This window comes from Mollisia scopiformis (genome assembly GCF_001500285.1).
Source record: "Mollisia scopiformis unplaced genomic scaffold LY89scaffold_9, whole genome shotgun sequence".
NCBI classification, from domain to species: domain Eukaryota; kingdom Fungi; phylum Ascomycota; class Leotiomycetes; order Helotiales; family Mollisiaceae; genus Mollisia; species Mollisia scopiformis.
Genome location: NW_017263589.1, coordinates 836327 through 858153, shown reverse-complemented (window position 1 = coordinate 858153; position 21827 = coordinate 836327). Strand labels below are relative to the sequence as shown.

The 21827-nt window shown below is 47.4% G+C and overlaps 10 protein-coding genes across 10 annotated transcripts; 4 read left to right on the top strand and 6 right to left on the bottom strand.

The window, feature by feature from the left end:
• Window positions 1-347: 347 nt before the first annotated feature.
• On the bottom strand, window positions 348-4156 carry LY89DRAFT_613884 (ABC transporter-like protein). The gene is made up of 3 exons (XM_018210673.1): window positions 3740-4156; window positions 3577-3689; window positions 348-3527 (listed from the first exon to the last, which is right to left on the bottom strand). Exons 1-3 carry the CDS (start codon window positions 3877-3879, stop codon window positions 514-516), a joined length of 3267 nt encoding a protein of 1088 aa, XP_018073136.1. The 5' UTR covers window positions 3880-4156; the 3' UTR covers window positions 348-513.
• A 72-nt stretch (window positions 4157-4228) lies between these two features.
• On the top strand, window positions 4229-5790 carry LY89DRAFT_504571 (putative aspartate aminotransferase). The gene is made up of 2 exons (XM_018207999.1): window positions 4229-4505; window positions 4552-5790. The coding sequence occupies exons 1-2, from the start codon at window positions 4473-4475 to the stop codon at window positions 5707-5709; spliced, it is 1191 nt and encodes a 396-aa protein (XP_018073135.1). The 5' UTR covers window positions 4229-4472; the 3' UTR covers window positions 5710-5790.
• On the bottom strand, window positions 5777-6636 carry LY89DRAFT_504606 (uncharacterized protein). Its single transcript, XM_018208003.1, has one exon. It carries the CDS (start codon window positions 6373-6375, stop codon window positions 5872-5874), a length of 504 nt encoding a protein of 167 aa, XP_018073134.1. The 5' UTR covers window positions 6376-6636; the 3' UTR covers window positions 5777-5871.
• Window positions 6637-8235: 1599 nt separating this feature from the next.
• LY89DRAFT_504603 (uncharacterized protein) lies at window positions 8236-9588 on the bottom strand. The gene is made up of 4 exons (XM_018208002.1): window positions 9159-9588; window positions 8913-9008; window positions 8379-8867; window positions 8236-8335 (listed from the first exon to the last, which is right to left on the bottom strand). Exons 1-3 carry the CDS (start codon window positions 9273-9275, stop codon window positions 8388-8390), a joined length of 693 nt encoding a protein of 230 aa, XP_018073133.1. The 5' UTR covers window positions 9276-9588; the 3' UTR covers window positions 8236-8335; window positions 8379-8387.
• LY89DRAFT_683654 (alpha/beta-hydrolase) lies at window positions 9552-11667 on the top strand. The gene is made up of 2 exons (XM_018214739.1): window positions 9552-11078; window positions 11138-11667. The coding sequence occupies exons 1-2, from the start codon at window positions 9983-9985 to the stop codon at window positions 11254-11256; spliced, it is 1215 nt and encodes a 404-aa protein (XP_018073132.1). The 5' UTR covers window positions 9552-9982; the 3' UTR covers window positions 11257-11667.
• Window positions 11668-12113: 446 nt separating this feature from the next.
• On the top strand, window positions 12114-13259 carry LY89DRAFT_504599 (HAD-like protein). The gene has a single exon (XM_018208001.1). The coding sequence runs from the start codon at window positions 12310-12312 to the stop codon at window positions 13051-13053; it is 744 nt and encodes a 247-aa protein (XP_018073131.1). The 5' UTR covers window positions 12114-12309; the 3' UTR covers window positions 13054-13259.
• A 56-nt stretch (window positions 13260-13315) lies between these two features.
• Window positions 13316-14799, bottom strand: LY89DRAFT_780778 (putative glutamate-1-semialdehyde 2,1-aminomutase). The gene is made up of 2 exons (XM_018222416.1): window positions 14275-14799; window positions 13316-14212 (listed from the first exon to the last, which is right to left on the bottom strand). The coding sequence occupies exons 1-2, from the start codon at window positions 14782-14784 to the stop codon at window positions 13340-13342; spliced, it is 1383 nt and encodes a 460-aa protein (XP_018073130.1). The 5' UTR covers window positions 14785-14799; the 3' UTR covers window positions 13316-13339.
• Window positions 14800-15069: 270 nt separating this feature from the next.
• On the bottom strand, window positions 15070-17314 carry LY89DRAFT_504551 (uncharacterized protein). The gene is made up of 5 exons (XM_018207998.1): window positions 17090-17314; window positions 16999-17031; window positions 16813-16948; window positions 16041-16756; window positions 15070-15985 (listed from the first exon to the last, which is right to left on the bottom strand). The coding sequence occupies exons 1-5, from the start codon at window positions 17153-17155 to the stop codon at window positions 15110-15112; spliced, it is 1827 nt and encodes a 608-aa protein (XP_018073129.1). The 5' UTR covers window positions 17156-17314; the 3' UTR covers window positions 15070-15109.
• A 33-nt stretch (window positions 17315-17347) lies between these two features.
• LY89DRAFT_774920 (aldolase) lies at window positions 17348-18378 on the bottom strand (the record flags this gene model as incomplete). Its single annotated transcript, XM_018221981.1, has 3 exons — window positions 17348-18065; window positions 18113-18241; window positions 18298-18378. 3 exons carry the CDS (start codon window positions 18376-18378, stop codon window positions 17553-17555), a joined length of 723 nt encoding a protein of 240 aa, XP_018073128.1. The 3' UTR covers window positions 17348-17552.
• Window positions 18379-18746: 368 nt separating this feature from the next.
• On the top strand, window positions 18747-20810 carry LY89DRAFT_774915 (uncharacterized protein; the record flags this gene model as incomplete). Its single annotated transcript, XM_018221980.1, has 9 exons — window positions 18747-18845; window positions 18958-19024; window positions 19117-19247; window positions 19290-19293; window positions 19344-19430; window positions 19481-19692; window positions 19750-20224; window positions 20283-20524; window positions 20577-20810. The coding sequence occupies 9 exons, from the start codon at window positions 18747-18749 to the stop codon at window positions 20808-20810; spliced, it is 1551 nt and encodes a 516-aa protein (XP_018073127.1).
• Window positions 20811-21827: the final 1017 nt, after the last annotated feature.

The window sequence follows — 21827 nt, the reverse complement described above, 5'->3', positions numbered from 1 at the left end:
GTCCAACGAGTCCAACAGTTGGCGCTGATTGTTGGCCTGGTTAGGCGACCGAGATGCTAAATCATCCAGATCAAAGGGATTTGCGGCTCAGAAAGGCAGCAATACGGACTGGGTCTCCAATTCAAGACTTCCGCTTTTGATCTGTAACCCCACAAGCACTAATTCCTCTCGAACCTTTCAACCAGGTCAACATGATTTCCAAGGCACTTGCCGCCGAAATTGATGGACCAATTACCAAAGCAAAACAAGGAAAATGTAACAATTACCTTGAAATTCTGCCTCAAGTCAAACACTAATTCTGTTGCGAAAAGAACACACATAAAGACATAATGCACAACTTCAAATTAGTTGAGAACTGATAGACGATCTTGAAGTATATATTATTGCAGTAAAAACAACCAGAATGGATGCCTATATTCTCTCCTCGCCAAACGCCAAGGGATACCGATTCCCATGCAATAAAACGTCTGAACAAAAGAAAACTAAATGCTAGATACTGCCGTCTTGGAATATCTATCTTCTCTCTACCAATAACACATGCATGGCAATGTAAGCCAAGACTATAAAGACACCGGCGAATATGCCCAAGCTGACCACATCTGGCCACAAGGCCTGAGTGTCGAAACCGAAGGAGCTCAAGATGGTGGCGCCGGGAACGGTAATATCGAGACCGTACTTCTTGTCTATTAAAGTGAGGAAAGTCACCTCGTTGACGATGAGAGCTTCGAAGCCGTAATGGAAAATTGACAAGGTTTGGAGCCACAAAGCAGATGCTGGGATAGCATCGTGATTGAGAAGCAAGCCTGCGAACAGCAAACTGAAGAGCATGACTAAGCTTCCGATCAGATTTGCTACACCATTATCCTTGCACACGATTCCAATGAATAGACAAATACCCGCAGCCGCCAGGTTGAAAAGCACGAGCACTAGGATAAACTTGAAGAAGTGTGGCCCATCTGCAACGAGTCCAGTCATTGGGTAAACGATGGAGCCCATGATGACAGGAGGAATGATGCGTAGAGGCACAATATCGAAGATTACCTTGGCGAGGAAGTACGTGATCGGAGAGTAGTAACCATTAGCCCTCTCACGGACGAACAACATACGCTCAGCGGCGAAGACCGTCAAACTTGAAAGTGTGCTGAAGCCGAAAAGCGCGAGGACGAAGAAGAACAATCCAAGACGATTCTGGAAGCCTGGAATATCGTCCGTAAGACCGTAAAAGAGGAAGCCTGATAGGACAGCCAGGAGGATAGCAATAGCATAATGCGTAAGCATCAGCATCGGGTTTCGATAGAGATTCCTCCACGTTCTTTGTGACAATATAGCGAATTGTCGAAGATAACCAATTCTTGCATAGCCTCTGCCCATAGTCCCACCATTGACATGTCCATTTCCTTGAGCATTTCCGTTTGCCTGACCATTTGCAGCTGAGGCACTGCTGATGGCAACGTGGATTTCATCGTGGATGTTGCTAGCGATGTCGGAGTACTCATAGGCCGCAATTAGAACGTCGAAATCGGTAGTTCCTACAGCTGCAGGAGGGAGATTATCGGGTTCTTCCAAGAGCTGCTCGGGAATGTGACCCGCGTTCTGCTTCTGTAGTTTCAGCCACTGTTGAGATGAAGTGGCGTTCGGATCAAATGGTGCTTCATCGGGTTGTGATCCTGGGGTATCGGCGCCAGACTTCTTCCGTGTGTACAATTCTCTCTCCTGTTTCGTTTTGACTGAGTCTCTACGTTTGCCCTTTGGCCGAAGTAGGGAGTTTCCACCAGGGCTAGTTGAAAGACCATCTTCAACACTGCCGCCAGATATACTAGCAATGGATTTAACAGCTCTGGTACTGCTAGGTCCAACACTAGAGGTATCGAGACCAGGTATTCCTTCGTCGATAGGCGTGGCGGGAGTACCAACGTGCATTGTCAAATCGACCAGATAGTCTGCAATGTTGAATCCTGGAGGACAAGTGTAGCCAATGTGTTCGAAATACTCCTGACATGATGCAAACTCGCCCGAGTAGACAGTTTTGCCCTTGGCTAAGAGTAGGAGGCGATCGAAGAGAGCAACAATGTTGGACCTTGGCTGATGGATCGTGAAGATGACAGTGCGTTTATACGTTTTTGCAAGGGTGACGAGACATTCAATAACGTTGTAGGCGTTATACGCATCGAGACCACTGGTAGGTTCATCCAAAAACAAGATGCTAGGACTCGTGACCAACTCACAGGCAATCCCAACTCTTCGCTTCTCGCCACCAGAAATACCACGACCCTTGCCTTCCTCAGATCCGATCAACGAATCCTTGATGGCAAAAATCCCTAATTGCTTCTCAACTTCATAGACCCGTTGCTCCTTAGCAGCCCGGCCCATGTCTCTGGGAAGTCGAAGAAGTGCACTAGTCATGATGGTTTCATGGACAGTGAGTGTTGGCAGCATGGTGTCTTCTTGGTCGACGAAACCAACTACATTCTTGTAATCGTTATCATTGACCTTCTCGCCATTTACATAGAAATCGCCTGAGACTGCCCCACGTTTGTTCTTACGTGCCAGAATATCGAGGAACGTCGTTTTACCAGCACCTGAAGCACCCATGATCGCCATGATCTCACCTGGATGAGCGACGCCGCGAACGTTGGTCAAGATTTGTTTCCCGTTCAAGTTGTACGAGACATTTTCGAAAAACAAAGATGCGGGTTTGTGATCAACCATGAGCTTCGTGCTTTCATCGTCAGAATCGTCCAAGTGAATGGGACCATATTTGAATTGTCGGCGGCCAAGATACCAGACCGTCAAGATGACCAAAACAACAAAGATAGAGGCTCCAGCAATGACACCAGCAATCAAAGGAGTATTAATCCTCTTTACAGGACGTTCGAAGCCAGGGACATCTGTTTCGTACAGACATTCTCCACCTTGGCAAGTCAAAAGAATCGAGTCGTCACCAAACATCATCTGGATTAGGTTGTCCATAGCAGGTTCCTTGAACTTGCAGTTGTTGACGCCACCCTCTTCCTGAAGACAGCTGAATGTAGCCGGGCCCTTGATCTCTTCGTCCAGGAAATCGGTGATATCGACGGAGCCACCCTCACCACAGAGCATCCGGTCCGGGATACATTTACATTCGACGTTCTCGCACCTGTATTTGGTGCTGTTCTGGTCGTAGGTGTTATCCGTGGTCGACTCGCAGGTGTTCAGAGAACAGTAGAAAGACTCTTTGTGCTCGACCCAGAACTCGAAAGCACATGTTTCGTTTCCTCCTTCCGCATTACAGGTGAAAGTGACTTGGGGCCGTCTGCCATCTAGAATATCGACGATCTTCTTGTTCGTGACGTCGCACATCTGGTGATTCTCGTGGACGACCTCTGCGTTTTGGTAACATACGCCACCCTCTCCTTCTGGCATCATGCGATTACAGCCCTTATTGTCTGTGCAGACATTGCAGTTGATTCCAGTCCAACCCGGCTCGCATTCGCAGTAGTCTCCTGTTCGCATCGGTCGGTCTTGTCCATCTGCAAGAGAGCCACATACTAGGGCATGTCAGTATAGTGGGATGTTTGGAGTTCGTGGCGAACGTACCTGGAGCAAAACAGTCGTCTCCTCCGAATCCTGGTGGACAATTACATTTCCCATTGAACTGATTACATTCGGAATATTGACCGCAGGTGAAAGCTGGAAGGAGACAATTGAAACTATTACAGGTGAGCGATGATCTGATGCAAGTCGGATGCTTTCAACCTACCATGGAGGGCAGTCGGCTGGTCTATCGTCAAGTAGAGCCAGCTGCGCCCGCATCATATCTACCGATGAGTAGTTGAAGGCAGATGCGCTCCATGACAGCGAAAGAGCCGCCACGGCCGCTGTCCCAAGAAGTCGCCGCATATCAATCGTTGTTCTTATTGTTGTTGTTGTTGCTAAGGATGAAGCTCCGTCGGCTAAATGGTGATGGAGTAGGAAGCTTCCAAGCGACGCCAAGTGAAGCTTGAGCTCGAGTGCTGGATGCCAGGTACAAGAGCTACAAAAAGAAAAGAAACGAAGATTATGAAGAAGAAGAGGTAACCAAAGGAGGCGTGAACGGATGTTCGAGATGTCAAAGTCGTTTAGATCATGCTGCAGATGCCTTGGCTCTTGACAGCGGGGGCCTACGAGTTCACTACTCCAGCCTCCTCATGATCCCATCTCGGATGCAACGTCGGCGAAAGACATCCCGCGCCGCTTACATAAGGCCCCCGGGTAACACTCAGACACATTCAGATGCACGACATTTCTTCAGTGCAACCCCTCATCGGACGAGGTCTCACTCGTATGATGGAAATAGAGACTGTGTACTCTATATTCAATTTTACGCCAGTTACGATAATAGCAACAAGAGGTCCGTGTTATAGTACCAAATATGTTAGCACAAACACCGACATTTACCCTATTACAGGGTGATTTAGAGTCTGTCAGCCTTGTCTACCGAGGCTATCCTCAAGATGGTCAAGATTGAGCCTTTCGATGTTGAGAAGGTCAGCAGAACATAATTTCGAGAATTACAATGCTGATAGAATATAGTGGATGGATAAGTATGAGGTTACTCCAGGGGTTCTCAACATCGCGGAGACCTGTGCAGCCTCAATCTCGATCGACGACCTTGTCAAGCTCTGCGAAGATCCGAACGTCCCCAAGCCTCTAAGCACATCTACGAAACTGACATATGGCCCGATTCGAGGATCACTAGCCCTGCGAGAGCGGTTAGCTTCTCTATACTCGGCCAGAGTCTCGACGCCTTTGCCGACAGACAACATCCTCATAACGCCAGGAGCAATAGCGGCCAACTTCCTCGTCTTTTACACCCTTATCGGACCCAGTGATCATGTCATCTGTGTACATCCTACATACCAGCAATTATATGATGTCCCGAAAAGTTTGGGTGCCGAAGTATCGCTATGGAAGCTTCGGAAGGAAAAGAAATACGTCCCAGACCTAGAGGATCTGAAAGAGCTCGTGAAGGACAATACAAAGATGATCATTATCAACAACCCCAACAATCCTACCGGAGCTACGATCCCAAAATCTGTGCTACAAGGCTTAGTTAAGTTTGCCCGGGAACGAGACATCATTGTTCTCTCCGATGAAGTCTACCGGCCACTATTCCACGGCATCTCACCTGTTGATGAAGACTTTCCCCCTTCACTGGTCTCCCTTGGTTACGCAAAGACAATCATCACAGGTTCAATGTCTAAGGCTTACTCCTTAGCCGGTATCAGGCTAGGCTGGATAGCTTCTCGAGACCCGGAAATCATAGAAGCTATCGCCACAGCTCGAGACTACACCACAATCTCGGTCTCGCAACTCGATGATCAAGTTGCTACATATGCTCTATCAGCATCCGTCCTGCACGCTCTCTTAGGTCGAAATATCCAGCTCGCAAAGACGAACTGTGCTTTGCTAGAGAGATTTATCGATCAATGGTCCGATGTCTGTTCTTGGGTAAAACCAAACGGAGGCACCACAGCGCTGGTTCGATTCGAGAAAGATGGAAAACCAGTTGAAGATGTACAGTTCTGCATCGATGTTATTGAGCAAACCAAAGTCATGTTCCTGCCCGCCTCGAAGTGTTTCGGGCAGGATTTCAAAGGCTACGTACGAATTGGCTTCGTCTGCGAGACCGAAGTCTTGAAAGAGGCCTTAAAGCAACTTAGTCTTTACGTTCGGAAGCACTTGATATAATATCAAATTGTATTGCAAACCCATTCATTCTTGCTCTCGTGATCTGTTTCATGTTTCATCCCATCCTTGAAGCTAGCTATCTCTAGCAATGGGTTCCCTGTACACTCATAACACACCACCAACCATGTTCCTCGCGCGCAATCTCCATAATGACATCAAGCCTCACAGCCCAAACCACCAATCCTCGACCGCAGCCCACAGTCCAACTTTACCTCTCATCAACGGCGCCTTGCAAATGTTGTGCACGCGCTCACATCCATTAGCTTCCCAGCCCTGCGCGCCGATGCCTTTGTTTCCTATCCAGAGCCCGAAGGTGGAATAGCATGGATACCGACATTTGTACTCTAATGCCTTTTCCATCGTCTTGCTTCCTATGAACAGTTTGCCTGCCTCGAAAGTCGCGGGGTTTGGTGAGGAGGTCGGCGGGACTTGCGCATGCGAGGAGTAAGGGAAGGGATTTGCTGAGAGCGATTGGGAGGAGAAGTGTGTGGCGAGACAATCGAGCTCTCCGGCTGTGCGGGAAGCGTAGAAGTAGCTGGCGTTGAGGGAGGAGAGGACGAGCGAGAGGAGAAGAGTTAGGTTTAGGAGGAGGATGAGCGTCGTTGCGTGGTTGATGATTGGGGGTTTGGACGTCAGGTTCGACGATGGAGGGGTTTGGGGCCTCATTTTGCTTGTGAAGACTTGCTCGAAAGACGTGACTTGGATGAAGATTGTCGTTGGTGAGGTCGGGGTTGGTTGTGTTGATGGAAAGTCGTCTTGGACACGATTTTCTGTTTGGTGGCGGAACCTCAAAGAATCTTCTGATAGCGTCGACGACGACTTTCGATCGAAAATATCATCTGAAAATCAGAATCCGATATAAAGAAGCGAACGACCAAACGTGCACTCAAGCAAACAACGAGCGACGAAGAAACATATGCAGACTGCTAAGCGTCGAACGTATCGACACTCAGAACACAACCATATTGTAAGATCCCTTTTTATGTCGTCACATTAATCTAAACTAACAAAGACAGAAAGAGCAACATGTGAAGGGAGTAATGCTGTAGTCTTATTATGCAAACTCGCACTTTCCTCTGTCTGCATAGACTTTCAAAGTTTCAAGTTCGTACTAATGATTCAAGTTTAGACTTTGAGAAACGCACTACTTGACTCGTAGTCGAACATTAAACGAAGCATACACAGAAATCAAGTTTTTGGAGGGAAGTGGAAGGATGGTGGTAGTTGATATGTTATGTGTTGTTCTAGGCTCGCTTGTGCTGGGTCAGGGGTCACTTGTTGGTGGGATGAACGGTATATTTTGGGTATAAGACTATGACGACGTCCTTGAGATGAGGCATTAACAGATTCGATGTCTCGTATACTTTCAAGACTACAATCTAAGTCGGTACTTTGAATCAGAAAGAGTACCTTTGCATCTAAAGACATTCCAGATTGAACAAAGTCTTCTCATCGAGCTCGTGTTGCTCAACTCAAGCTGATGGCAAGTGGCACTTTTCGAAGGATGAGGAATCTAATTGAATTCAAAACAGATACTCATCAAACTGAGGGAGTTGTTTGGATTGCCTACATACGTGAGCGCATTAGCAGTGTTGACTTGACTCCAAGAACAGTGTTGCACGTGACCGTGCAGAGCGAGTACCAAGTTTTGTTTCCGCAGTGCGCTCTGCTTCGCCTTGCAATATTGTTAGTTTATGCAAAATAGCTATACATTCGATTCCAAAAAAGTGTGACCTATCAGATTCAAGCTTTTGGCCACGCAAATGGAAGCTCTTGAAATCTAGCTTTCAGCTTAACATATCGACCGCGCGCGCTTCCACGTCCAAAATCGGTATATAAATCTTGAAAACCTAGGGCCAAAATGAGGAGTCAAGTGGCATCCGTAACTTGGTCGATCGCTCCCGTTCACTGTTCTGGATCTCGTAGTACCTGCCACAGCAGATTATGGTAACTCAAGTGTCACTCCCTACGTACCTACAAGTGTACAGATCGCAGCATGATAATCCATACCTGTGTAATTGATACACAGGATGAGATATCGAAACATGGGTTCTAGGTAGCCTAGATGGCGAATTCGATGGCTGGTTGGAAGGATGCACGGAGCCGTGCTTTGAGTGAGGCGGGTACTAGTTCATTCATTCATTGGCGTATCATATCTACAACAATATCAGCTTTTAGCTCTAGCACTGCCTCAAAGTTCAGGATACAGACTGAGTTTGATTGTCATCTTCCGACTTCCATTCCATTTCCTTGATCGGCCACTGAATCCACGACATGTGATTTTCATCCACCCGTCTATAGATCATCGACATCAAGTGGTCACCAAATCCTTCCAGCCACCACTTCGTATCCAGTCTTTTTGCAAGAACTGCGAAAAATGCAAGTATCACCAAAGCCTCCTGTCTCGATTGCTGTAACAAGTCTAGAAAATCCTCCGAGACACGGAATGGCCATCCGAACACATCGGCGGACTCGAGGGACGCTGGTGGAAGCATGACTACCACACCATAGCATTTGATGAGGTGAGAAATAGCGTCTGTACATGCATTTCTGGTAAAAAGATTCTCGGTTGTTTCACTGACATGAGCTGAGAATTCTCTGAGGTGATCAGGGCCAGGTATCCCTTCTGTAGATAGTTAGTCCTAGAAAGCAATTCGTCGAGAACCAACCTTAAACATCTAGCCGATAGGACCCTCATATAGGACCTTTTCAGCAATCCTAACGATTCCGTAACTTTGACGGCAAAGAACGATCCATTGTGCAACGCCTTCATCAAAGGTTGAGACCGAGTCAATGCGTGTGGTTGCAAAATTGTACAACGTCGTCATCGCCGAAAAGATGTAGATGGCTGACGCACTTTCATCTGAAAATGTCGATAGGGCGGGTGTGCCTTTCTGTAGTCCGGCATGGTGATGCAGCCTTGAGTGGGCTATGCATGCATCTTTCCTATGGGGGGAGGAATGAGCTAGATGAAGCGCAGCCACGGCGAGAATCCCGTGCATGACATAGTCATACTCGAATCCAAGTTTCGGCACGTTCGTGCTCCACAGAGTGTGCATTGTTACATCTTCCTTCAATGATATAGCTGTTGAAGTACAAAAATGGTGCAGCAATTCGAGATCAAAAAGATTTAGAAGTGGTGCAGGACTTGTAGCAAGCTTGGCGCTGTCAGAAATGATCCATACAAGGATGAGGCTGCTTACAGATACTGCTGGCAAGAGAGTTGGTTGACTAGGAGCATAATCGCAATTCAAAGAGTGCTTTATGCAGTTCTCGCACTCAGGTCTCTGTTCATCGCACTACAAAACTCAGTCAGCATCGATAATGTGATAGTTGAGGTAAAATTGACTTCAGATTGGACCTCGTCCTGGTCAAAACTGAAACAAGCAGATACGGAACAGGAAAACTTTGCAGCCTGAGATGGCTATTGATAGTAAACATCTTCGTACTTTTCTCTTTCTCTTCTTGCAAGTCGCACAGCCTGTCTTCGTCTTGCGATGAGGTCGTCGAGTATGCAATTTTTTTCTCCGAGTCTCGTCATGTGATATATTGCCATAATAGCTCATTCTCAACGGCTGAGAGGGGTAGCCTCATTTGTAGAGCTGGCAGAAGGGTTTCAAAAGTACAAGTCTCCACAGGATTTGGAGAATGATGAACAGTCGCCATGAGAAATGTTGTGCACACAGTAGTCGTCTGATCAAAGTCCGAGATACGAGCAGCAATGCGAACGAGTACGAAAGTCGACCTCGCGTCCAGGCGGTTTGTAGCGAGCACTTCGGCTATGCCCGTAAGCGCCAATTTCTTTATCTATTAGATAGCGCTCTTAATATAAGCGCGAGTCCATATCGATCCTGTAGCATGGAGACAGACCCAAGAAATCACACGCCGTGCGCAATGAGAGTCGCTATTGACTGCTCACTGGTGAGACTGCCCTGAAGCCTAGGCTACTGACAGATGGCACGGGACAATAAGGTCTCAAAAGTCCTTCATGGTTGCATTTCCTCCATGCTCATATGGTCAAGCGGGTCTCGCTATTGACCGCCAAGCCGGCCTCGTTATCGACTTCCCCAGACCAACTGCCAGGGCTGCTCGTCGATCGCAGGTCCCGAATTGAAAGACCCCTCGTTAAAAACGCCAAATACTTGAAGTGTGTAAGCATATCTTTCGCCTCGAATCTTGTCGGCATTGTTGGATGCGTCTTTGCTATCTCTTCCAGATATCCAGCTCGAGGCCTATAATTTCACTTGCTCTACCATTCAATTGCCGTTGCGTCATGGCCAATATTCAGCCTTACACCATTGCCGTTTCGCAAGCCAAGATCGACCGCCTGCACCAGAAGCTCGCCCTCACAGATTTCCCAGACGAAGTCGAAAATGTTGGCTGGGACCGTGGAGCTCCGCTCGCAGACGTCAAGCGCCTGACAGAGTACTGGCAAGAAAAGTATGACTGGCGAGCTACAGAAGCAAAGCTCAACGAGTTGCCAAACTACACCGCAGACATCCAAGCCGAAGGCTTCGAGACGCTGAAGATCCATTTCGTCCATCAGCCAAGTAAGGTCAAAGGAGCCATCCCTCTACTTTTTGTACACGGCTGGCCTGGTAGTTTCGATGAGGTCGTCAAAATCCTGCCTGAGCTTGTCGAGCCAAAGAACTCGGAGCATCCCGCATTTCACGTTGTCGCGCCCAGCATACCCGGCTACGGCTTCTCGGAGGGCTCTCGCAAGCCCGGGTTCCGTGTCAAGCAGACGGGCGAGATATGCCACAAGCTGATGCTCGCACTGGGCTATGATGAATACGTGAGCCAGGGTGGCGACATTGGCTGCTTCGTGACGAGGCAGATGGGTAAGCAGTATGCTCAGAGCATCAAGGCGAGCCACATCAACATGCCACGCCCGAACCCGCCCTCGCCACACGGAGATGTCGAGCTGTATATGCAGCACATGCAGACGCCGCTGACGGACAAGGAAAAGGAGGGCCTTAAGCGCTGGCAGTGGTTCACGAAAGAGGGCTCCGGGTACAACTTGCAGCACGGCACCAAGCCTCAGACCATTGGCTACTCTGTCACCGACAGCCCAGTCGGCCTCCTAGCATGGATATACGAGAAGCTGCACGACTGGACGGACTCGTACCCGTGGACCGAGGACGAGGTCCTGACGTGGGTTTCCATCTACTGGTTCTCCACGGCGGGACCTGCCGCCAGCCAGAGGATCTATTACGAAATGTATCATGACCCGGATAAGCCACGCGTGTCGAGCTTCGAATACATCCCGGACGTGTTGCTGGGAACTGCAAACTTCCCCATGGAGCTGTCGGTGACACCGAAGCTGTGGAACAAGACGCTGGGACCGCTGGTCCTGGCCAGCGAGTGGGGTAAGGTTAAGCAGTGGTTGCGATTTCAGAAACGGCCGACTAACGTTTTACGTACCTAGATAAGGGAGGACATTTCGCGGCGTATGAACGGCCCGATGCCATTATCCAGGATCTCAGAGACATGTTTGGCAAGAAGGGAGGAGCGTATGCTGTGGTGAAAGGCCAAACGGGATACTGAACGCGTCCTCTCGCGCGCACAATGTCGTAGGTAGATATTGCCGCCAAAATCACGTTTTTCACCGAGCCACAGCAGTTGACCCAAGTGTGAGCGGAAGAAACCACCGCGAGCAGCATTAGAGTCATCCCGTAGCTTGAAAACCGAGACACACTACCATTTCAGAAGGATTGACTGTGAATTAGATTGGTAAACGTGTAATTATGGTATTATATTACTCCTCATAGTATACAGAGTGTTTGTGATGAGGCTGCTTCCTGTAGAAGGACTGCGGCTTCTTGGGGTCCCAAAACTGGGAACCCCCAGCCCATTATTACTTAAGGATGCATACATGTTTGCAATGTTCAGTACGAAAAGCAGAAAGACGGAGCTTAGCATCAGACTTACGAAGGATGAAAAAGGCAAGGGAGCCAACACAGACAGGTAAACTCTGGTTGTCTTCTACAATACCCTTATGCTTACTTCGAGTGTAGAGGTTATTGTACATTCTACGAAAACTGTAAAGGGCCCCTTTATCAAAACAACTGGATGCTTTATTGTCAAGGAGTACTCACCAGCACCTTTGTCCATTTCGTCGACATCGGGAACGGTAAAGATAGTAGACAGCGGATAATAATCATTCGCAACCCGGAACAGACTATCGGGAAAGTGCCAGGCCGCCATGATCCCCAAGGAGGTGCCTCGGGAAAATGGCGGGTTCTCGCCAGCATCGGGCAGTCGATGATCGAGATGCGTTGGGTTTGTCAGAAGCCTCAACTAGTCCGCTTAATAAGTCTGCAGCCAGGGCTATGGCATTACGTGGGGTGGGACCCACTTTTTCTCGCTATTGCCTTCCAATCCAGAATTGGAACGAAACGCCTTATTTCTGGGCTCTTTTGTTTATCCTGACTAGCTTCTCACCACAACAAGTTCTAGCTTCTCTACGCTCATGGCCAGACAGTATATAAAAAACACAAATTCATCCCGACCTCACAATAATTTTCCAATCCTCGCCGACTTCTCACTATTCCCCAACGCTCACCTGTGCTTCCCGGCATCTAAATTTTCATTATCGTCATGACTTTCGATCCGAAGCAGATCAAAGGACTTTTCTTCGATATATATGCGACTCTGATCAGCTGGGAAGATGGGCTCTATACGCATCTTCTTCATTTGACCAAGCAGCCGGGCTCGCCGGAAATCCGTTCGAGACTTCTACGCATGAATGCCGCAATCGAGAAGGCAGTTGAACATGAGCACCCCGACTGGAAATATCCACTTATCCTCGAAGAGGTGTACGCGCGCATTGCCAAAGAACTTGGCCTACAGTTCGACCGAGATGAGCAGATTTCCTATGGACGCCAGATTGGTGATTGGCCTGCCTTCCCAGACACCGTGGCAGCGATGGAGATTCTTGCGAAACATTACAAGCTGTTCGTGCTGAGCAATGTCGACGAGGATTCCTTTGGGAGGACATGTGCTGGGCCATTGAAGGGCGTGCATTGGGATGGCATATATACAGCCGAGCAAATCGGGTCGTACAAACCTGATCCAAGAAACTATGAGTACGTCGTCGACCGCTTCCAAGAGATAGGTATTTCCAAAGGCGAAGTTGTTATGGTCGCTCAGAGTCTGGACATTGATCACGTAACTTGCACGGCTCTTGGGTTCAAGCCGGGAGTATGGATTGAGAGAAAGGGTGCTATAATGGGCGGAAATAGAAAAGAGCTTGAAGACCAAGGCTTGCTAGAGTTGGGAGCTGTTTACGCTTCATTGGGCGATTTCGCTACTGTTGTTGAAAAGGCTTTTGCGCATGAATAATCTCGGATAATTCGCTTCTCGAATGGCAATGGCAGCTAGATTGTGCTACGTGACGTAGTATTCTGTCCAAGCATTGGTATTTCAGTGCTACAGGTGAAGTTCCAAATCAGTAATAAAGTTTTCGTGTCGTAGTAGTTCACAATGAGATTTTTACTCTTCAGTCAGAAAGGATATATGCTATTTGCAAGTACTCTTTGTAGAGGGACAACACATTCGTTCATGAACAGTGTGCACTGACGAGAGAAACACGGAAAAAGGAAGCGGAAAAAGTTTAACTAATTTAAGTCTACAATAGATCTTGGTAATCTGAGACAAATTTCTCAATAGCTCTCACAAAAATGTCCAAGTGTTCAACTTTGGTCTCAAGGTTAAGCGCCACATATCCTCTGGTAGCGACGTAAAGGCCCTGTTCCAGCATGTAATGATAAAAGATGGCCTGCAAAATATCTTTATTTGCTCCAGCAAATGTAACGTTCATCAAGCTTCCGACACCACTTATATAGATCTTCGAAGCAGAAGCTACGGCTCCATTGGCTTGTTCGTTACGATCGCTGGTGTTTCTATGGCCGAGACGCTGCTTAAGCACGTCGGCGATGCGTTGTCGAAGTGTGTCGCCGAGATCGTTGAGACTCTTGACAGCCTCCCTATCGAAGATGTTACAACCTTCAATACCGCCAGCCATACTGATGGTGTTGTTATTGAATGTTCCCGAGTGTACAAGCTTCTTAGCACTAGGATCGAGCATCTCCATCACGGCGTGGCGCCCCCCAAAGGCGCCGAAACTGAATCCCCCTCCTGGCCATTTCCCCAATGTCGTGATATCCGGTTTGATACCCAATGTTGACTGCAGGCCACCATAAGCGAGCCTGGAGGTCATGACTTCGTCAAGTATGAATAGAGCACCGTGTTCGCTGGCGAGCTTCTGGAGGTGTTGCATGAAATCAGGTCTGCCAGGGATACAGCCTCCCGCACCCTGCATTCCTTCAACGATAATAGCCGCCAGTGAATTGGGTGGAAGGGCCTCAACGACAGCATCGGTTGCGAGAATGTCGTTGTATGGTGCTAGGACAAATTCATATTTCGGGTTCATGGTGTAACAAGGTGAGGCTTCTGGGAAGCTGATAGAGCTCCCGTGATACCCGCCAAGAAAACACAATATCTGCTCTTTGAGTCAGCAACAGCCACGAGACGGTAAATTCTAATTCATTGCTAAGTACTTACCTTTTGCTTTCCTGTATATGCTATTGCGGTTCCGATTGCCATGAGATTTGCTTCCGTGCCCGAGTTGCAGAAGCGAATCATGTCCATGCTATTTCCAAATCTTTCTACCAACATCTGTGCCAGCTTCCCTTCGTACTCATTTTTGCCTCCCAAGTTCCAACCTTTCTTCATGGCGCTATTTACTGCTGTCCAAATCCGCTCGCAGCTATGACCGTAGAGGCCAGCAGAATATTCGCTCAGAAAGTCAATGTAAGAATGTCCATCAACGGACCAGACAGTCGTTGCTTGGCCTCGAGCTATGACCATTGGAAAGGGAAGTGCGTGGAGGACCGATCGGGTGTTGGCACCGGGCATGTAAATTGCATCTTGTTTGAATTGTGCGAGGGAGAGAGCGTTGCGCTCCGTGTATCTGTGGCGAAATTCTTCTAATATAGACTGAGCATCGATTTTAGAAGTTTGGGGTGCAGAGCCCGGCGTGTCAGCCTTAACAAAAGTACTACAATCAGCCATGATGGTGAATTGAGGTCGGGACACTGCATCTATCATGCTGGCGGGCCCTCTTTTTATAACGCTGAATGGTCACATGCACGGGGTCTACCTATTCTGAAAGAAGTAGTCGATAGCGAGATTATGGCTATACGAATCCAGCTTCCGATCGATTGGAGGAATGCAAGGCTTGAAAGCAGCGCTTCTGTTACCCGCGTCGGATTACATTGCTCACTTTAGCAAAGTGGCAATTTTACACCAGATTTTATAGGCCCAAGTCTGGACTGCACTCCCAGGTGGAAAATTCAACACCATTTTTCAAACCGCTGTTGACTTTACGCATAAGTGTCTAAACTAAAAGTACATCTATCCCCATGTCTTGCTTGACCCTTTTCCAATTGACATGGATTTCTTCTTCCTTATGTCCGGTCTCAATGGCAGTGCAAGCTCTAATCTCCCAGATCCGTTCGATCAGAGCCTTGACCTTCACTCTGTTGCCCATACCAACCTTCGATGCGCTCTCAAATAATGTCATGAATTTGGACTTGTGCACATCCATGTAGGCCTCAACACCGGCGATGAACAAAGGCCATAGCGTGTAATTACCTCCGGAGATGTCAACAAAAGCTTCAATACAGTCGAAAACTTGAGACGCATAAATTGCCAATTTTCCCGGTACAGCTTCGTAAAACGTTTGATGATAATAAATAATGACTGCAGCTTTGAATGCTCGGAGATGCAAACGCCGAGACTCTGCATCATTGCATAAAGATGATAGTGTTCGTCCCTCCTGAAGCACTTCCGGGTCCGTGCTCCATTGCTGGACGTTATCATCTTCCATTAACATGCGACTCAGTTTCAGAGATGTAGAAGCTGCATGTGTAAATGACTCCATCTGTGAGCTGAATTGACAGTGTTTATTGATCTCGGAGATGCACTCTATCACAGAGGGTGAAGCTCCTAGAGTCCATCCAAAGAGAGGAGTATCAAGTAGAAGTTCCAAAGACGTCGCATCGTCCAGATTGTAGGTTGCGTCATCTAGGAAAGGATTCTCATGTGTCGAAGACAGACTTGTCTCGTATTTGACTCTCAGTAGATGAAAACTTTGCATAATGTACCAACCGTCTCCAGATTTGGTCAAAGTTGGGGAAGATCTATGCCGTCTAAGTAACTTCCAGGCGGCGGACAAGTGATATCGCCAAGTCTTAGAGTTTCCTTGGAACAGCTGTGGGTTAGTTCAGCGTTATCAAGGATATAATGCATAGGGCCTCGCAGCTTACCTCGATGAGCAAAAAGGTCATTATCGTCATCAGATGGTACAAGCAATCCGCGGTATCGTCAGTGAGACTACTTCGAAGCTCGGACATCGCACACGAATATAGATTCATCCCAACTGCTGACATGTCTGATTCTGCTCCACCCACGTTGCCAATACGCACCGCCGCTAGTGACATGAGCGCGTGCAACAGTTGGTTCTGGCCATCGTTAAAGCTCTTATACAAGGCAACACCTGGATACCTGGCCCAGGGGTTTTGAGAGGAGTGCACCGGAACAAGCAGGGGAACTACATGGTGAATGTAGTAATTCAACAGGAATGAGTTCTTTTCCACCAGTCGATTTTCGGCTCGTGGAGTCTTAAGAATACTCAAGGATGATATATCGGCGGGTATGTGATTGAATGTTACAAGATTCCTTGACAGGGAAGAGGCTTCTGGTAGAGAGCAATGATCGGGTGGAAGTTGCGCAAACACACTTTCAAAAGTTGTATATGTAACCGGAAACTCATCCAGCGAATCGAAAGTATCGACAGGATAGAGCTGGCCAACAATATCCAATTCATCGAACACGACTTCCTCTTCCTGTTGACGAAAAACCCAGAATGGAGATTGAGAAATTTCAGGCCTCGTCTCATGGCTGAAAGTAGCACCATTGCAGGCATCGATAAGGCTATCCACCGAAGAAGAAGACAGGACTGTACGATTCTTCCAGGTTTCCTCTTGCTCGCCATCAGCTTGATTGACTATGAATGCTTGAAGACAGATTCAAACTCACCAGGGCTAAGAAAGCGTCTACCATTGTGACGATAAGTTCTTTGATCACCAAGAACCCAAACCAGCTTCTGCTCATAAGCCGGACAGATTTTTCGACCCTTGAGGCAGGGTGTACAATGTGGTCTCGCCTCATCACACTATCACAGCCATTACTCATCAAACGGACGGCGAATTATAGCAATCTTACCTTAATTTTTCGAGACCGGCAGGTCCAGCAGCCCTAAAGATTTGTTCAATCTCTCCATTGGACGAATCAAACACGTGTTCAGAGGCCATACCGTGTAAGTCTTCTTGTATCCTGGGCACTTGCGTTGGGTGGAAACTGGCCTCAAGGTGCAGTTCATAGCGAACGAGATAGCACAGAGAAACCTTTACAGAATACTAACAACATCGCTCTCACTGCAGATATATTTTCGTGAATGCTTAGGATGGGATGACAGGAAGGACAGGGGGTGCATTAGCCTGTACAGAAGGGCGTGCGACTCCACTCTCCTCAGATTTCTGTAAGCTCGGCTGATAAGCTTGCCACATTAAAGGTGGATTCATAATTGGATCTTTAGCTCATGTCACAAAACCTCGCTATCGACTTCCTGCGAAGCCTCGCCATTGACTTCCTTCGAAAAACCTCGCCATCGACTTCCTCCCGAGAGAATTCGCTCCATCTTTAAATCTGCGGGCTCTAAGCTCGCCCGCTACTAGCGCAGAGATCACAGAGACGTTCAATTTCTTTCTGCATAATCGCTATTCCTCATCCATCATTCCTGTGATAGGCAAAAGGGTCCCCCTATCTCTCAGGTACCTGCTCCAAATGGCGGGATGGCGATTGAGGTTCACCTTGGCGACGCCATGCCGAACGGATTGCCTCACCTCTAGATCGTCTGTTGTACCGTGCAAGACTAATTGTACCTGGCCTTGGACAGCGTCCTTGATGGACGTAAGTCTGTCATATTCGAATTGAAATGGACCATCTGGATGCCCGCCGTGCACGTTCCCAATCGAAGGTGCAAGGAAGTCGATACCTGTGTTCATGAATTGAAGCGTAGTCCGTATATTTCCTAGAACACCTGTATCCTTGAGACCATCTTCTCCGCCTTCAATGCGACCTGCCTCTGCTTCGACGGCAATACCTCGGGCATGACAACACTCTGTCAACTCTTTGGTTTTCTTTAGATTGTCAACCAAATCGTAATGAGATATGTCGATCATGATGGAATCAAAAGGTAGTGACGCAGCATACTTGATTTGCTGCTCGTCCTGTTCATGGTCTAGATGTAAGGCTGCAGGTACCTTTGCTTGCATACATGCTTCAGCAGCCAAATGTACGAGAAGAGGCCATATTGGTGAAGTGCATGCGGAAAAAGCATCGCCATGGCTGGCGATTGTTTTGCTTCCGCAGCACATATAGCACTCAAGATTTGTTCCATATTGTACTACATTTGTATAAGCATCAGAAAGATCAGTACAGTCGTCTTTGCAAGGCACTTACGCAGACAATGGCAGGAACCCCATAGTTGCCTTCTGCTGCAGCTTTCAACATGCGTACACTTTTGTTCTTTGTAATATCCATTTCGAATGAGCCTGGAACTTGAGAGCAGAATTCAATCGAATCTATGGAACAGAGGAACGCCTTTTTTGTAGCCCAATCAAGTGCCACAGAAAAAGTGTTGCCCAAGCTTTATCATGTGAGAATTTGTCGAAGAAAATTGTAATCTAGCAGGGGCCTCAAATTAGTCTCAACTCGCTATTGAATTCCTGATGCCTGAGATAAGGATACCGTTTCATCAAAGTCTGACGTGCGAGATAACAGATTTAACGATCCGGGCCTATAAAGGCTCACAAAGTCCATGTCTAAGCTTGTTTCAATTTGTGTTGGGTATCATTCTTGTTTGACCATCGTTGATATCTTCGCTCGATTTACACCATATTTTTGCACTAATGGAAGAAGTCGAAGCGATCAAGACGCCAAAGAGTGCGCTGGACGTGGATGTTGTAACTGGGGAGCTTGTCGAACTTCATCCTGATGGCAATCATGCTGTGAGATCAAAACATGGCGACTACAAGCGAACCATATAATCAACCCAAATTCATGTATGAGCCTCTTTCATAGAGCTGATATTCGGCTCTTGTAATTAATTATCTATACCAGGTCATCACACTTGGATCTAATATCGGAAGTGGGCTTTTCATTGCCACTGGTAAAGGCATAGCAAACGGTGAGCTTTTATCATTTTCCTACCTTTCTCTCGACATAAATCTACCCGAGCTGCATGATGCATATGAAAGCGCTGACGAAGAAATGCGATAGCTGGACCACTTGGAGCAGTCATAGCTTATGGATTGGTGGCAAGCTGTGTTGCTGCTGTCCTTCAGGTATTGGGCGAGATGACCATTGCATTCCCTACTTCCGGTAACTTCATCGACTACGCAGATCGATTCGTCGACCCCTCGTTGGCTTTCGCTGCTGGCTTTGCCGAGTAGCTTGGTAATCACCATCTCCCGATATCATACTTTCTTCTTCACTAACCAAACAAGGGTGGTGCGCGGTACTTGGGTCTGAAGCCACATTCTTTAGTCTGATTATCAGTACGTGGAATTCGGCTTTTCCCGAGGTCGCTGGAGGTATGTAGGCTAAGGCGCTGGCTATGGGGGTGCTATCTGACTTCGTATAGTGACAATCTTCATCGTGGGTGCAATAGTCCTTTTCAGCTTGCCCAATCGGTGGTTCGCCTGGTTCGAATACTTCACTTCCATCCTCAAGGTCATTGCCATTACATTATTTCTCATTTTAGACTTCGCGATCATATTCGGAGCTGGTCCGAAGGGTAAAGTCTACCACGGTGAGACCTGGAACGCTGGACCAGTATTCAAGAATGGGTTCAATGTATGAATCTTGAGACTTGGAACATATTTTGGCTATATGAGTCTAACGCAACAACAGGGGTTCTCGACTTCCAGTTTACTGGCTTTATGGGCCATGTCCGATCAAGTTTTCATTACCATTATGGTTGGTGAGGCAGAAAGTCCTCGATATGCCATGTCGCGAGCGGCTAAGACCGTACCTGTCCGTGTCGCACTGCTTTACCTCATGACGATTACCTTCTCTTCTCTCCTGATCAGCCCTAACGACCCACGATTATTCGGAGGGTCTGCGATTACTCAGTCACCCTTTACAATAGCCCTCAAGGATGCCGGCATTCACGGTCTTGATCAATTCCTCAACGTTGTCATCTTGATAAGCTGCTTTGGTTTTGGCGCAGAAAGTGTCTACGTCGCGTCGAGAATTCTCAGGGCTCTGTCGCACCAACGCCTTATACCAGAGCTTATCGCAAGTGTAGACTCTCGTGGAAGACCAATCTGGTCGTTGATAATCACCGGTTCAATCTCAATTGCCTTGACGTATCTGAATTTCAGCAGTAAGCAGAGCCTAAATCTGCCAGTGTGTGGAAACAAATCACTAAGCATCGATTACAGGGACTGGAACTACAATTTTCAATTGGCTCGTTTCGATTACATCTTCGGCTTTCTTCACAGTGTGGATCATCATCTCCATCACTTCATTCCGTTTTCGAGCCGCCTTGAAAAAGCAGAAAGATCCATTGTTCAAAGAAGTATTCGCGTTCCGCACTTGTGCTTGGCCTCTACCCACCATCTGGCTACTGACCTGCAGTGTTTTTCTCCTTGTCTGTTGTATATACAGCGGATTATATCCTCTTGTAAGCTCCAACCAACGTCGATATTGTTCCAAAATGCTGACTGAAACCGAAGGGCTCTGACAAGGTGTCTGCGTACAACTTCTTCCAATATATGATTGGTGTTGTGATCGTGTTAGTTTTCTCTCTTGCCCATAAGGTGATCTACCGCACCAAGCTCCGAGCAGCTAGTGAGGTGGATCTGCGGAGTGGACGACGAACTTTGCAAGAGCCAGAAATCGCAATGCTGAAAAGATATTATGATCAGCCAGCATGGCGTAGAGCTCTCACCTATGTTAAGTTCTGGTAATTAATATCTTGCGATAGCTACAAGTGCGATGGATACATTATAATGGGTTCTATTTTTCTTTAATGATAAATCTGAACCCAGATTTCTTCGGTAGAGCGACTGTTTGATCAATTACGCACAGAATGCTGTGAGTTATGGTTAGCGCATGAATAGCTTGCGGAGATAGAGGTGGCAATACTTTAATGGAAGACCTGTTCTTGTCTTGACTGCGGTGGTTGAGCCCAAGTTGTTTCAGTGTCTTGAAAATTACAAACAATCTCAATAATTATCCGCCAAATTGGACATTTCTCGCATTTCGGCGAGGCTAAAGCCAAAACACAAGAATGATCTGGCATCTTCTCTAATCATGAGCCATGGATGATTTTCAAGCTACTAGCAAGAGCACAAATGAATTATGCCGACATCGTATTTGCACATGGCCAATAGTATAGTGCAATCAGGTAATTTGTCCCAGCTGCAGGACGAAGATGACATAAAATCTATCAAAGGGTCAGGGTCCAAGCTTTTCAGACGCCTAAGATCAGGCTCTACACCAAGCCGGGATTCTTTATTCCTCTGATCAGAAGCCTTTTATGTCGATTAGAGCTACCCAGACAGGTATAACCCGCTGCTGACGATATCACACGCGAGCTCATTGTCGAGTGTTCCTAGCAGTAATGTAAGTCAGAACACAGGGCGTACTTCTGCGAGGACTGCACGTTTTAAGATTTTCACCAATAAAGGTCGAACAGCAAGGTTTGGAGATTGTTACTAACTGCCACCTACTTTCCGTCTCATCTCGAGGTTCGCAGGCTACCCTGTGATATCGGACTGAGCTCAGTCGTTGGTAAGGCTATCTTTGCCGAGCAAACCACTATTTCATCTATGGCCTCAAGTGTGAACAAGTGGTTCCATGCGGGTGGTGGACGAACTTCCAAACGCTTTCTTACCTTCACTTTCTCCAGCTCACCATGCTATCTGACCTATATAAGTAAGTAGGTAGATTTCGAAAGCTTCAAGAGATCACGTGCTAAAGAA

What these genes read in the sequence shown, in the direction of transcription:
- LY89DRAFT_504551 (XM_018207998.1), bottom strand. Translation starts at nt 17,155, where the DNA reads ATGAACTGCACCTTGAGGCCAGTTTCCACCCAACGCAAGTGCCCAGGA. An exon ending in GATACAAGAAGACTTACACG is followed by an intron (nt 17,032 to 17,089) that starts GTATGGCCTCTG and finishes ACAAATCTTTAG; the next exon opens with GGCTGCTGGACCTGCCGGTC. An exon ending in GCCGGTCTCGAAAAATTAAG is followed by an intron (nt 16,949 to 16,998) that starts GTAAGATTGCTA and finishes TGGCTGTGATAG; the next exon opens with TGTGATGAGGCGAGACCACA.
- LY89DRAFT_504571 (XM_018207999.1), top strand. Translation starts at nt 4,473, where the DNA reads ATGGTCAAGATTGAGCCTTTCGATGTTGAGAAG. An exon ending in AGCCTTTCGATGTTGAGAAG is followed by an intron (nt 4,506 to 4,551) that starts GTCAGCAGAACA and finishes GATAGAATATAG; the next exon opens with TGGATGGATAAGTATGAGGT.
- LY89DRAFT_504603 (XM_018208002.1), bottom strand. Translation starts at nt 9,275, where the DNA reads ATGAGCTATTATGGCAATATATCACATGACGAGACTCGGAGAAAAAAA. An exon ending in GCAAGAAGAGAAAGAGAAAA is followed by an intron (nt 9,009 to 9,158) that starts GTACGAAGATGT and finishes TGAGTTTTGTAG; the next exon opens with TGCGATGAACAGAGACCTGA. An exon ending in CTCTCTTGCCAGCAGTATCT is followed by an intron (nt 8,868 to 8,912) that starts GTAAGCAGCCTC and finishes GACAGCGCCAAG; the next exon opens with CTTGCTACAAGTCCTGCACC.
- LY89DRAFT_613884 (XM_018210673.1), bottom strand. Translation starts at nt 3,879, where the DNA reads ATGCGGCGACTTCTTGGGACAGCGGCCGTGGCGGCTCTTTCGCTGTCA. An exon ending in CCAGCCGACTGCCCTCCATG is followed by an intron (nt 3,690 to 3,739) that starts GTAGGTTGAAAG and finishes CACCTGTAATAG; the next exon opens with TTTCAATTGTCTCCTTCCAG. An exon ending in AGACGACTGTTTTGCTCCAG is followed by an intron (nt 3,528 to 3,576) that starts GTACGTTCGCCA and finishes GACATGCCCTAG; the next exon opens with TATGTGGCTCTCTTGCAGAT.
- LY89DRAFT_780778 (XM_018222416.1), bottom strand. Translation starts at nt 14,784, where the DNA reads ATGGCTGATTGTAGTACTTTTGTTAAGGCTGACACGCCGGGCTCTGCA. An exon ending in CATATACAGGAAAGCAAAAG is followed by an intron (nt 14,213 to 14,274) that starts GTAAGTACTTAG and finishes CTCAAAGAGCAG; the next exon opens with ATATTGTGTTTTCTTGGCGG.
- LY89DRAFT_504599 (XM_018208001.1), top strand. Translation starts at nt 12,310, where the DNA reads ATGACTTTCGATCCGAAGCAGATCAAAGGACTTTTCTTCGATATATAT.
- LY89DRAFT_504606 (XM_018208003.1), bottom strand. Translation starts at nt 6,375, where the DNA reads ATGAGGCCCCAAACCCCTCCATCGTCGAACCTGACGTCCAAACCCCCA.
- LY89DRAFT_683654 (XM_018214739.1), top strand. Translation starts at nt 9,983, where the DNA reads ATGGCCAATATTCAGCCTTACACCATTGCCGTTTCGCAAGCCAAGATC. An exon ending in GGTCCTGGCCAGCGAGTGGG is followed by an intron (nt 11,079 to 11,137) that starts GTAAGGTTAAGC and finishes TTACGTACCTAG; the next exon opens with ATAAGGGAGGACATTTCGCG.